We start from the raw sequence: 14352 nt of genomic DNA, 5'->3' as shown, positions 1-14352 counted from the left end.
CAATAGATGCAGAACAAGCCTTTGAGAAGATACAGCATACATTTATGATCGAAACACTCAACAAAATCAGTATAGAAGAAAAGTACCTTAACATTATAAAGGCCATCTCTGACATACCCTCAGCCAACATTGTACTTAATGGTGAAAAACTAAAAACCTTCCCTCTAAGATCAGAAACAAGACAAGGTTGTCCACTATCGCCACTGCTATTCAATATACCATTGGAAGTTATAACAAGTGCAATCAGGGAAGAGAAAGATATAAAAGGCATCCAAATAGAAAATGAAAAAGTCAAACTGTCACTATTTGTGAATGACATGATTCTCTATATAGAAAAACTTAAGGATTCCACAAAAACACTACTAGAAACAATAAGCAAATATAGTAAAGTCTCTGGATACAAAATCAACGTTAAAAATCCATAGCGTTCCTATATGCTAATAATGAAGCATCAGAAAAAGAAGTGGAAAAAATAATTATTTTTGTAATTGCAACAAAAAGAATAAAATACCTAGGAATAAATTTAAGGAAACATGTGAAGAACTTAGATAATGAAAACTACAAGACCCTATTAAAAGAAATCAAAGAAGATACAAAGAATTTGAAATGTTTTGCATGTTCTTGGATTGGAAGAATCAACATAGTTAAAATGACCATATTACCTAAAGCATTATACAGATTTAATGCAATCCCCATCAAAATCTCATTGACACTTTTTTAAAAAATAGAACAAAAAATCATCAGATTTGTATGGCAGCACAAAAGACCCCGAATTACCAAAGCCATCCTGAGAAAAAGGAATGAGGCTGGAGGCATCACTCTTCCCGACTTCAAATTATCCTACAAAGTGACAGTAATCAAAATGGCATGGTATTGGCAGCAAAACAGACAAACAGACCAGTGGAACAGAATCGAGAGCCCAGAAGTAAACCCATATTTATACGGGCAATTAATTTTTGACAAAAAAGCCCAAAACACACAGTGGAGAAAGGAAAGCCTCTTCAATAAATGGTGCTGAGAAAATTGGAAGGCCTCCTGCAAAAGAATGAAATTAGACTGTTGTCTATCACCACACACTAACATTAATTCAAAATGGATTAAGGACCTGAATATAAAACCTGAAACAATAAAATGCATAGAAGAAAACATAGGAACTAAACTCAAGGACCTTGGTCTTAAAGTGGATTTTATGAATTCGATCTCAAAGGCAAGGGAAGTAAAAGCAAAAATAAATGAATGGGACTACATCAAACTAAAAAGCTTCTGCTCAGCAAAAGAAATCGTCAACAAAGTAGAGAGACAACCATCTCAATGAGAAAACATATTTGCAAGCAACACCTCCAATAAGAGTCTAATATCTAAAATATACAAAGAACTCATACGACTCAATAACAACAACAACAAAAAACAATCCAATCAAAAAATGAGCAGAGAATCTGAAGACACTTGTCCTTAGAGGACATACAAATGGCCTACAAATATGACAAGATACTCAACATTGTTAGCTATTAGCAAAATGCAAATCAAAACAACAAGATACTATCTCACGCCTGTTAGAATAGCTATAATCAACAGGACAAATAAATGTTGGAGAAGATTCAGAGAAAAAGGAACTCTCATACACTGCTGGTGGGACTGCAAATTGGTACAGCCACTACGGAAAACAGTATGGAGGTTTCTCAAAAAACTAAGATTGATCTACCGTATGATCTAGCAATCGTACTGCTGGGTATTTACCCCAAAGACTTGAAAACCCATATCCAAAAAGATGTTTGCACACCAATGTTTATAGCAGCATTATTCACAGTGGCCAGGACATGGAAGCAACCAAAGTGTCCTACGATAGATGATTGTCTAAAGAAGCTGTGGCACATATATACAATGGAATATTACTCAGCCATAAGAAGAGATGAAATACTGCCATTTGCACAACATAGATGGACTTCGAGATAATCATGCTAAGCGAAATAAGCCAGACAAAAAAAGCTGAAAATCACATGATATCACTTATATGTGGGATATAAACCTAAAAGCAACAAATGAACAGGACAAACAGAGACTCAGGGACATGGACAATGGACTATTTTTACCAGATGTTAGGGGTGTGGGAGGAGGGGAGAGGTAGATGGGGTAAAGGGTATCAAATATAGGGAAGTAGGGAAGGGTGAAGTGGGTAAAGGGGATCAAATATATGATAGCTAAAGGAAACTGGACTTTGAGTGGTAATCACACAATAGAATATATAGATGTCAAATGATAATGTACATCTGAAAATTATATAATTGTATTAACTAATGTTACCCCAATAAACTTAATAAAAAAATAAAAAGCAAAAAAAAAGAATGTAAATAAAAAATAAAAAATAAATAACTATGCCTACTGCAACTTGGTAATGAATGCAAAACATAAAAAGGGATAATTTGTGAAAAAAATTATAAAACGATAATAGGAAAAAGACTGAACAGGTAAAGGTGAAAGAAGAGGAAATCAGAAGACAAAGGATAATTGTACAGATGAAACATTTTACACAAACTTCATGGTAACCGAAAAACGAAAATTTATAGCTGAGACACAAAAGAATACAAAAGAGGAAATGGCAAAAAGAATATTGAAAATCAACAAACTAAAATAACAGATAGAATAGCAAGGTAGAGAAACAAGGAAGATACAGAGTAACCAGAAAACAAAAGATAAATATCTGTAGTCTCTATACTAATAATCACTCTCAATATAAATGGACTGAACTCACTAATAAAAAGGCACAGAGTAAAGGACGGTTTAAAAAATCAAAACCCACTATATGTTGCCTGTAGGAGACTCATCTCAGCTCCAAAGACAAGCATAGGCTCAAAGGGAAGGGATGAAAGATACTCCAAGCAAATGGTGTCCAGAGAAAAGTATAAAAGTACTTATATGAGAGAAAATAGAGTTCAGGATAGAAAAGGTAACAAGAGACAATGATGGACATTTTATGATAAAGAATGAAATTTAACAAGACATAACACATCGACATATATGCACCAAACCTAGGACCACAATAATATCCAAAGCAGTCACTAACAGAGCTAAAAAGAGATTCTAATGAAAATACAATAAGAAGGGAACCTGAATACCCATTGATAGCTATGGATAGATCATCCAGATAAAATACTGATATGAATATATTGATTTTAAATGACACATTAGACCAAATGGTCATAATCAATACTTACAGAAGTTTCTGTCTCAAAATTATGCTGGGACACAAAACTAGTCTCAGTAAATATAACAAATTTTAAACAATACTAAGCATTTTTTCTGAACACAGTGTTATGAAACAGAAAATTAACTACAAGACTAAAACTGGGAAAACCACATATATGTGCAGATTAAATAACATGTTACTAAAAAATTATTGTGTCAAGGAAGAAATAAGAGATCAGAAGGTACACAGTGACAAGTAAAATTTAAAATAAGCCATCTCGGGAAAGTGGCATAGATGACAGCAACTCTGTTTATTCTTCTGGCAAAAAATAAAAAATAAAAAAAAAATACAGATGCAGATATTATAAATGTAAACAAAGGAGAAAAAGAAGGATATATCTGAAAGTCTAAAGCATTCAATTAATTCCACGGAGAGAAAACTAACCTAGTATATTTGAGGACAGTGACAAGACAACTTGTCATAGAATCAAAAAAGAATAGTAACCACAATGGAAAGTTGTGAAAGAATAATTTACAATGGTGCTTAAATCTCAAATACTGGAATCTGAAGATGGATGATACTCAGATTAGACCACTTGATTTTCATTGTGAAAATATCGCTGAACTTTAACAGAGTCCTATTTACAGGGAAAGAAGACCAAAATACAAGAAAATGACAGGGCTTTCTGTTTGATCTTAAATATCAAGATATATATTTTTCAGCTGGAAACTAATTCCATATGAGTTCCTAGGAAATAGAGTGAATGACAGCACACAGCACTACACAATAATTGCAGCCAAGGGACTGTGTTCCCTGGAGTGATCACGAAATTAAACCACAGATGACCTAGTAAAATCATGTTGCATAGGTTTTCTCGGGCAATTTAAAGGTTTTAAATTACTCTTTCATTAGTACCATATCTTGCTGAACCCCTAGAAGGTAAGATGGAGGGAGATGGCACCTGCCAAAACATCTAAAATATTTTAGATTTCAACCACATGGAACTATATTTTCTTCAAAAACTATGTATATTAGAAACTTTATCTTAAAGTCCTCTAAATAGGGAGGTAGTTTTTCTTGTTGACTTGCAACACATATTTTTATATTCTCTGTAAAATTATTGTATTTTTATATTTGTCACAGTTTTTTAGACGATAAATGAAATAATATCTTTACAAAACCCAGTGAGAGATTGGAGGATATTAAAAGCAATCTCAGATATGTTAGTTAACCTGCCTGGTAACAGAGGTGTTGTTGGTAGATTAAGACTGTAAACCAAGATTTGTGTGAACTGAAGGTCCATATTTTCCTTTTCTATAGAATAGAGGTAGAGGTCACATTTACTTTGTCAGTTCAATATATGCAGAGCTTTCTATCTATGGAATGAAGAAAGAGGCATGAAGAAGAAAGATGCACGAGTGTTGGAACTTGGAGAGATACGATTTACAGAGGTGAAGAATTAAAAAGCGGAAAGGCAGCCAAAGTAAGGAAAAACCCCTGGGATGAGACCTAAGCTCAGATTTGTGTATTGTGTATTGATCTGTAGGTAGAAATGCACAGGGTTTGTATTGAGAAATGGATAACAAGAGACTTGAACTAGAGGTTAGAACAGTTTTCTATAATGCCTCGCAAATATATCTGTAAGGAGATGAAAGTCTATTCTGCAGATATCTAAGCCATTGAAAATTGAACTTTTAAGGGATCTGTTATAATCCAATGATGTTTTAGGTAAATTAAAAATAATGTGATGAATGAATTAATAAAAGAAAATTAGTTTTAACCCTAATATCAGTGGGTACAGATGCAAATAAGAAAATATATATATATATATTTTTTTTCCCAGAGGTATCGATAAGCCTTTTTAAAAAGGCATCAGCAACCATTTATTGAGATGTGATTTGAAGATTCTATCTGTAGGCAGGGGGATGAATTAGGTGAATAATTTCTAAATGTAGCAAAGACAGTTTTTACATGACCTTTCATCTATAACAGTGTCCGGATTACGTGTCTCTGTTAGACGTGAGCTAATGGCTTCACCACTGGCAAATGCAGCACATCAAGGGCAGCCAGGTGGGCTCAGTGATCTGTCTGCATTCAAGTCTCCATCTCCTTCGTTCTACTTTTTTCTCTCTCGAATTCACTATTCCTCTAAGTTTCTCTCTACCTCCAAGTTTTCCCTTCACATACACTGTCTCACTGTGCTCTGTTGATGTAAACTGTCCTTACTCAGTCATCATGATGCTTTCCCACTGTTCCTAACTCCCTCCCTCAAGTTTCCTTCCTCACGATATCTTTAATCAGAACATGGTTCTTGTAGCCTAATTATTAAAACGTCAATTAACTATTTAACTCAAGTTGTATCATTAGCTATTTTTGAGAGATATGAGGGCACAAAAAGACTATTAATGCCATACCGTGAAAGATTGATGAGAATTTATAATGCGGATAAGCTTGCAATTAAATTATTACAGAATTTATAAAGCAGTAAACTAATGTGCATTATGTTATACGTCCATACCTCGAATGTCTATATCAAATTCTCATTCTGGTTATTAAAAGGACTGTAATTATACTGGGTGGAATGATGTGGTAATTCACTACTGGGCTCCAATTCAATCAGGAAGTATAATAAATCATGGGAATCATTCAGCAGTAGAGCCGGAAGGACTTTCTGTGGTGTATATAATGATAAATTTGCACAATGTTAGACAAATGTTTTAGAAATATTAAATTAGCAACTGTTTGTAAGAAGAGTACAAAAAAAATAAAAAAACCTGAAAAATATATAGTATGTCTATAACTTACAAAGTACGGGTAGCCAAAGAGATCCTCCTTAAAAAAAAAATTGCTAAGAAAATGGATGATATTAATTCTATGTAAACTAGAATAGTTTAAAGATAAAACACAAACATTCTCTCTACTCACCAATAGTATTATTTATTAAAAATACTCATATGGTTCAAAATATATTCCAATTAATGTTCATTCTTTATAAATATGATCGTCATAGCACCCCTTAATATAAACATTATAAATATTCACATTTCCAAAGTAGAAAATAAGGCTTGGAGTAGTTAGTAATTGCCTATGATCACACAGCCAAAGTCACATTTGGCAGGTGTTTGAGTTATGTCTTTGCACTGGCCTCTGTGCCTCCTCTCAGGCAAGCTGGTCTATGCTGCGTCCCTCAGTGACGTACCTCGTTTTTAGTGACGAAGTGAGAAAAAGGTATTTTGGTGAGTATCTACTTCCACTAGAATTTACCATTATTAGAATAAGTATTACTTAATGGACTCTTGACTGTTCACTTCTCAATGTCTTCTGTTTACCTGGAATTGAACTAATCCTGTCTTATTTCCACTAGTCTGTGCTTAGCTTTACACTTTGAAAGAGAATATTTAGGAGCATTCTAGTGTGATCTGATGACTTCCATTGAAAGTACGGCTGAAATGATATTGTCTTCCCAGGTATTTATGAGTCTTTTCAAGGTCTTCATGCAATTATGAAGGATGATCCACATTACACATTTAAGGTGGCATGTTGCTAAATCTTGATTATATGTCTTTAGAACACTCCCAAGCTTTTATGGTGAAAATTATGATGTCCATTAGCTGTGCATTTTTCATTAAAAATATATCAAGTGATAAATAAATCTTAATATTTCTAGTCTGAAAATAAAAATGATGGTCAGGGAAACAGTTTTCCATGCTTAGACAGATTTGTAGATGTAGTTATCTGGGAATGAAGCTCTTGATATTTACATGGCAGTGTCTCTGCCATTTCTAACATGTTGTATTCTCTGTAGTGAATACATCCATCATGTCACAGGAGAATCAGACCTTCAGCTCCGACTTCATCCTTCTGGGAATCTTTGGTCACAGCCCCACCCACACCTTCCTCTTCTCTCTGGTCTTGGGCATCTTCTCAGTGGCCTTCGTGGGAAACATGGCCATGGTCCTCCTCATCTGCCTGGACGCCCGGCTCCACACCCCCATGTATTTCCTCCTCAGCCAACTGTCCCTCATGGACCTCATGCTCATCTGTACCATTGTGCCCAAGACAGCCTTCAACTACTTGTCTGGCAGCAAGTCCATATCTGTGGCCGGTTGTGGGGCTCAGATATTCTTCTACGTGTCCCTGCTTGGAGCTGAATGTTTCCTGTTGGCTGTCATGGCCTATGACCGTTATGTGGCTATATGCCACCCTTTACGATACTCAGGTCTCATGAGCCAGAAAATATGCTGTTTCATGGCTGCTTCTTCCTGGATTCTTGGTTCCACTGATGGTATAATTGAAGTTGCAGTGGTATTGTCCTTTTCATATTGTGCCCGGGAAATACCTAGTTTTTTCTGTGACGTCCCTGCCCTACTCACTCTCTCATGCACCAGCACCTTGCTATTTGAAAGAATGATATTTATCTGCTGTGTTGTCATGCTTCTGCTCCCTATAGCAGTCATCATAGCTTCCTATGCTCGTGTTATTCTGGCCATCATTCGCATGGGGTCTGCAGAAGGTCGCCGCAAAGCTTTCACCACCTGCTCCTCCCACCTCACGGTAGTGGGACTGTACTACGGAGCTGCCATGTTCATATATATGAGGCCTGTTTCTGACCACTCCCCTACCCAGGACAAGATGGTGTCCGCCTTCTACACCATCCTCACTCCCATGCTGAACCCCCTCATTTATAGCCTTCGCAACAAGGAAGTGACCAGAGCATTCATGAAGGTTTTGGGGAAGGACAAGTATGCAGAATAACTTGCTTAAGTATCTTTATTATTTGCTTTTTTTGCCCCTACTTTTGTTACTCTTTCTTAAATTTATGTATTATTCCATTTATTCAGTACCTAACATTTATCCATCGTTGTAGCAACAAAAAAAGATTTAGAAACTAATATCTATTTGCATTCTTTTGTTCAAGTATTTCATATTTTTATTATGGTAAGTATAAGATATGGCTATAAGTAAAGATTGAAAAGCAAAATGCACTTTTTTTATATTTTTAAAAAATAATATGTTACAAATGAGAATTATTACATGTCAAGTACCCCATTGATTGATTGTACTTATAAAACTAAATTTGTCTTTTAACATGTCATAGGCTTAATCATGGCAAAGGAAAAGAATTTTTCTTAATCCAATATTATAACTTGAATTGATAATTTTTTAAATGTATGACCAAGATAATTTAATACAAAATTATAAATATGAATTTAAGATCATTGTGAAAATGAACTTAACATGGATGGAGGGGAGAGAAGCTCTAAGTTGAGCTTTAGCATATTGAGCTTTAGTTGGACTGGACAGTCTTCTCCTTTAAGATACTGGAAGATTGGGGAGTCTCCATTTATTTCCTTCCCCTAGAGACTTTGACCTTACAAATAGGAGATTAAAATGTGAATATGAATCTTTAATTCTGGATTCACCACACTTAGACATTTTAATCTTTATGTGAGTAATGAACTGCAATTGCATGAAATCATGATTAATTTTTAATGGAGAAATCTTGGATTGTTAAGTCTACACACTTTATTATATTTCATGTATTACATACATCACCATAGATATTGTTGTGATGGTATTTACATAAAATTAAGTACGATCCTGGAGATTGTTATGTTTTTAAGAGGAAAAAAATCTCTATCACCTAACATAAAAACAAACTGTTCTGTTAAACTCTGACACAACATTCTCACTGTACTAATTTTTTTCACTGTGTAGCAGCTTTAAATAGCGGCCATTTATTATGCCATGGTTTGTATGAGTCAGGAGTTCTGGCATGGCCAATCTTATGCTTTTTCTCAAGGTCTTACAGGGTAGTAAACCAGGTTTTGGCTAGGGCTGCCTGCCATTTCATCTGGGGCCCATGATCATCTTCCAAGCTCATATGGTTGTTAAAATAAGTTATTTCTATGCAATTAAATAACCTTGGTTGCTTGCTTGTTCAAGGCCAGCAGATGGGATTCTCTGGCCTCAGTAAAGGCCTAAGGCTTCTTATACAGATTTGCCAACTGTTGAGGCCAAGCCAATATAGAATCAGCCTCTTTAGATTGCTTAGAATCAATTGGTTTGGGACCTTTGTTACATCTGCACGATCATTTTTACCTTATAGGATAACACAATCACAAGAGTGACACCAAGAAATGTAGATCATGGGAGACAGTGTAGATTGTTGCTACCGAACACACACAGATTACTTAAAGACTCATATCCATGAAAGTCATAAAAATAAAATTACAATTTCTTATTCTGTCAGTAATGTGAGATAACATTGGTAGTGTCCTAATGATTGACTGAATTAAGACAACTTGTAGGAATTCTTTAATATATTAATACACCTATTTAATGAATCAACATATAGTTTATGTAATTTGATTATACTTATAATTTGTTCATAGCACATACAATGTATCTTCTATTTGCTATAAATATAATATCTAATATAATAAATAGGAAAAACTTAACACTGTTGATCTCAAAAACAATTATGAATGCTGTACTCTATATTTTTTCCATTTTTCAGTTCTAAAAGTCAATTAAAATAAATACTGTCTTTTTAGGATTCTCTGTACAAGTAAATAAATAAAAAGAAAAGATTGAGTTAAATGAAATGTTATTCATAATGCATGTTTTACTTTATTGAAAAAAATTCCTCACTCATAATATCATTCATTAATTTTTTATAGTAAGTCAACTCACTCATAGGTTAAACAAGTAATTTTTTTTTGCATTCCGATGAAAGGAGATCAATATAAAATAAATATTATATTACACTATCAAATTTTCAGTGTATAGGTCCTTCATGTGCTTCATTAAGTTTATTTCTAGGCATTTGCAGTTGAAAACAAAGATTTTTTTTTCTGAAATATCATCATTAATGTAAGAATGCTATAGATTTTTGTACGTTGATTTTGTATCCTGCAACTTTACTGTATTTGTTTATTGTTTCTAATAGTTTTTTGGTGTCGTCTTAGGATTTCCTATATAGAGAATCGTGTCCTCTGCAAAAAGTAACAACTTTATCCAATTTGGATTGGATGCCTTTTATTTCTTTCTCTTGCCTGATTGCTGAAGCTAGGATTTCCTATGTGGTACATCTATACTCAGCCATAAGAAAGGATGAAATACCGTCATTTGTGATAACATGGATGGATCTTGAGATTATCATGCCTAGCGTGATAAAAAGTTGAGAAAAAGTTGAGAACCATGTAATTTCATTCATATATGAAATATAAAACTGAAAGCGACAAATGAACAAGACAGAGACTCATATACACACAGCACAGTTTGGTGGGTACCAGAAGAAAAGGGGGAGGGGGAGGTAGAGAAAGGTAAAAGGGGTCATATATTTGATGACGGAAGGAAATTTAACCTTTGGGTGGTGAACAAACAATGCAATATACATATGACATATTGTTAAATTGTACACTTAAAAGCTATATATATTTTTTTAACCAGTGTCACTCCAATAAATTTTTTTAAACAGAGTCCTCTGGCAGATTTCAAAATGACTACTTTACCTCTTCCCGAGCCATAATCAAGAGGAAATTTCCCCTGATATTTACCGTGGGATTGTGGTTGAGTTCCTAGATGTAAAATAAATATCACTAAATTTTAGGGTTCCTCTAGGACTGGGTCCCCTGGAGTTTTTAACACTTATGGTTGTCTTCAGGGAGCTTCCTACGAGTTGTCAAGTAAAGTTCTCACTTTCCTACCCCAGCATGGTCCTCTAGCAGTTTGTGCCAGGACACCCTGTGCTTGCCCGTCTGCCTCCCAGTCTTGGAAGTATCCATTTTCTATGTGTCCTCCTCTCTGATACAGATGGTCCCCTCCTTGAAGTGGTTTGACTAACTATGTTTTGACTTAACAATGGTTGAAAGCAGTACATATTCAGTAGTCCGTATTTCAACTTTTGGATTTTGATCTTTTCCTAGGCTAGCGATATTCTGTCATGATGCCAGGCAGTGGTGGCGTCCACAGCCCCAAGTCAGCCACATGACCGTGAGGGAGACAACCGGTGCTCTGTGGTGTAGGACTGCACGCATTTTTGACTTGCAATGTTTTCAACTTATGATGGGCTTGTTTGGACATAACCTCGTTGAAAGCTTAGAAGCATCTGCACATCCAGGAAGACTCGACAATTTCTCAGCCTTTTCAGCTTCTTACATGTTTTAAGATGGTGGGTGGTTCCCAAGCTCCTGACTTGTGAAACTAGAAACCTTCCCCCAACTTTCACTCAGTTATTAATTGCATAGAATGTCTTTCCCACCTTCTCTTTCATTTCATTTTGTTTCTTGTTTTTTCCCATTAACACCTCCATTTGTGTTCCATTGATTTTGTATTGACTCATTTTAAATCTCTGCTCATATCCTGTTGTGGGTATTTTATAGATATTTTCTTTGTGGTTACCTTGGTGATTACATATAACATTCTATAGTTATAACAATCTATTTCAATCTGATAGCAACTTAAGTCCTATAAAATTCTCTACTCTTTTACTGTTCTGCCCCATCTTTTTAATTGATGTCACCAATAACATCTTTATATATTATCTACCAATGAACATATATTTATAATGGTTTGGTATGCTTTTGTGTTGAAATTAAGTAAAAGAATAAAAATTAAACTTTGAAATAAATTTTTTTAATAACGGTTTTAATGTTCGTTTATGTATTTAACTTAACTGAAGGTCTTTATGACTTTGAGGTACTGTGTAATCTCCTTTCCATTTGACTTGGAGCACTTTTTTTTAACAATTTTTCTAGGTCTAGTGTTCATAAACTCCCTCTGATTTAGATTTTTTAGATTTTTTTTTTTTTTTTGGTGAATGTTTTAATTTCTCCCTCTTTTGAAGGACAGTTCTGGCTAGATGTAGTGTTCTCGGTTGACAGGTTTTGTTTGTTCAGCATTTTGAATATCTCATTCTATTGCCTTCTGACCTGCAAGTTTTCTGCTAGGAAATTAGCTGATAATCCTATAGGGTACACCCTGTACATGAGGAGTTGATTGTCTCTTGCTGGTTTCATGATTCTCTTTTTTATTGTCTTTTGACAGTTTGATTATAAAGTGTCTCATTATGGATATGTTCGGTGTTCTCCTCCTGGGTGTTTATTGAGTTCAGCAGATTTTAATATCTACAGGTATCCCCAAATTGGGGAATTTCTAACATTATTTTTTTAAATATGGCTTTCTCTCTTTTCCTCTGGACTCCCATAATGTGTGTATTGCTGTTTTTATGGTATTCCATAGTCCTTTTGACTTAGTTTGCTTTTATTTATTCCTTTGCTTGTTTGTGTCCCAGATTTAATAATTCTCAATGACCAGTCAGGCAGTACATTAATTCTGTTTTTTTTTTTTTCTGTTTGAGCCTGATATTGCATCATTGTAGTAAGTTTTAAAGTTTAGTTATTGTGGTTTTGATAGACTATTTTTTGAGCAATTCAGGCTCACAACAAAATTAAGAAAGAACAGAGATTTCCCGTATAAACTAAATCCATACATATGCACAGTCTCCCCCATTATCAACATTCCCCACTAGAGTGGCTTATTGTTACAATAGATACATCTACAACGACATATCATTATCATACAAAGTCCATTGTTTACATTAGGGTCTATTCTCGATGTTGTACATTCTATGGGATTGGGCAAATTTATAATCACATGTATCTATTATTATAGTATCATACAGTATCCATTTACTACCTTAAAAATAATCTGTTTTTCTCTATATCTGTCTCCTCTAGCCTCAACCCCTGGCAACCAGTTATTATTTTATAATCTCTATTGCGATTCTTTTTCAAGAATCTAATATTGTTGGAATCTACGGCATGTAACCAATTCAGATTGGCTTATTTCATATAGCGGTATGCACTTAATATTCCTGAATGTCTTCTCATTCATCGATACATCATTTCAGCAATAAAAACTACTTCATTGTGTGAGTGTAGCACAATTTATTTATTTATTCATTCAGCTATTGAAGTATATCTTTTTGCTTCCAAGTTTTGGCAGTTATTAAAAAAAGTGTTATAACCACACATGTGCAGGTTTTTGTGTGGACATACGTTTTTAACACCTTTCTGTAAAACCAAAAAGCATGATTTCTGAATCATATGGTAAGTTTATATTTAGTTTCTTTTTAAATAATTTTTCAATTTTTATATTATAGTTGGCATACAATATTATATTTATGTCAGGTGTGTAAATTGTGATTAGATATTTATATAACTTATAGTGATCACATGGATAAATCTAGTACCCATCTGACACCGTACATAGTTATTACAATATTATTGACTATATTCCCCATGCTATACTCTACATACCCATGACATTTTTGTAACTAGCAATTTGTATCTCTTAATCCCCTCCTCCTTTTACCTATTCCCCCAGCACCCCTCTCATTTGGCAACCATCACAATGTTCTCTATATCTATAAGTTGTTTCTGTTGTGTTTGTTTCTTTGTGTCTGTTTTGTTTGTTCATTTTGTTCTTTGATTCACATGTAAGTGAAATCATATGGCATTTGTCTGTCTCTATCTGACTTACTCCACTCAATGCAATAACCCCTAGGTCCATCCACATTGTTGCAGATGGCAAGATTTTACTCTTTTTTTAGCTGAGTAATATTCTATTGTATATATGTACCACGTCTTCTTTTACATTCATTCATTGATGGACACCTAGGATGCCTCCATATCTCGGGTATTGTAAATAATTCTGCAATGAACACATAAATTCACATTTCCCTTTGAAGCAGTGTATTGGGTTAGTATGGATAATACCCAGAAGTGGGATTACTGAGTCCTTTTTTGTCTCTTGATATAGCCTTTGTTGTAAAGTTTATTTTGTCTAGTAGAAGTATTGTTAACTTAGTGGTTTTTTTTCTTTCTATTTTCATTTTTATGAACTATCTTTTTCCATTTCTCTACCTTCAGTCTGTGTGTGTCATTCAATCCAAAGTGAGTCTCTTGTGGGCAGTATTGTTAGTGGTCTGCTGTTCCTATCCATTCTGTCACCTTTTCTTTTGATTGGAACATTTAATCCATTTACATTTAAAGTAATTTTTGATAGATATGTAGTTATTCCCATTTTATTATACATATTTTTTATCTTTAATTTTTCTTCTTCTTAAAGAAGTCTCTCCAATACTTCCTATAATACTGGCT

General features: G+C 34.3%; 1 protein-coding gene across 1 annotated transcript; it reads left to right on the top strand.

Moving 5' to 3' along the window:
• Positions 1 to 7003: 7003 nt before the first annotated feature.
• Positions 7004 to 7939, top strand: LOC120620559 (olfactory receptor 2M3-like). The gene has a single exon (XM_039885616.1). It carries the CDS (start codon positions 7004 to 7006, stop codon positions 7937 to 7939), a length of 936 nt encoding a protein of 311 aa, XP_039741550.1.
• The last annotated feature ends 6413 nt before the right edge of the window (positions 7940 to 14352 follow it).

The sequence above is a fragment of the Pteropus medius genome, unplaced genomic scaffold (genome assembly GCF_902729225.1).
Source record: "Pteropus medius unplaced genomic scaffold, Ma_sr-lr_union100, whole genome shotgun sequence".
NCBI lineage: Eukaryota > Metazoa > Chordata > Mammalia > Chiroptera > Pteropodidae > Pteropus > Pteropus medius.
The sequence above is the reverse complement of the archived record's forward strand: the minus strand, read 5'-3'. Positions and strand labels throughout refer to the sequence as shown.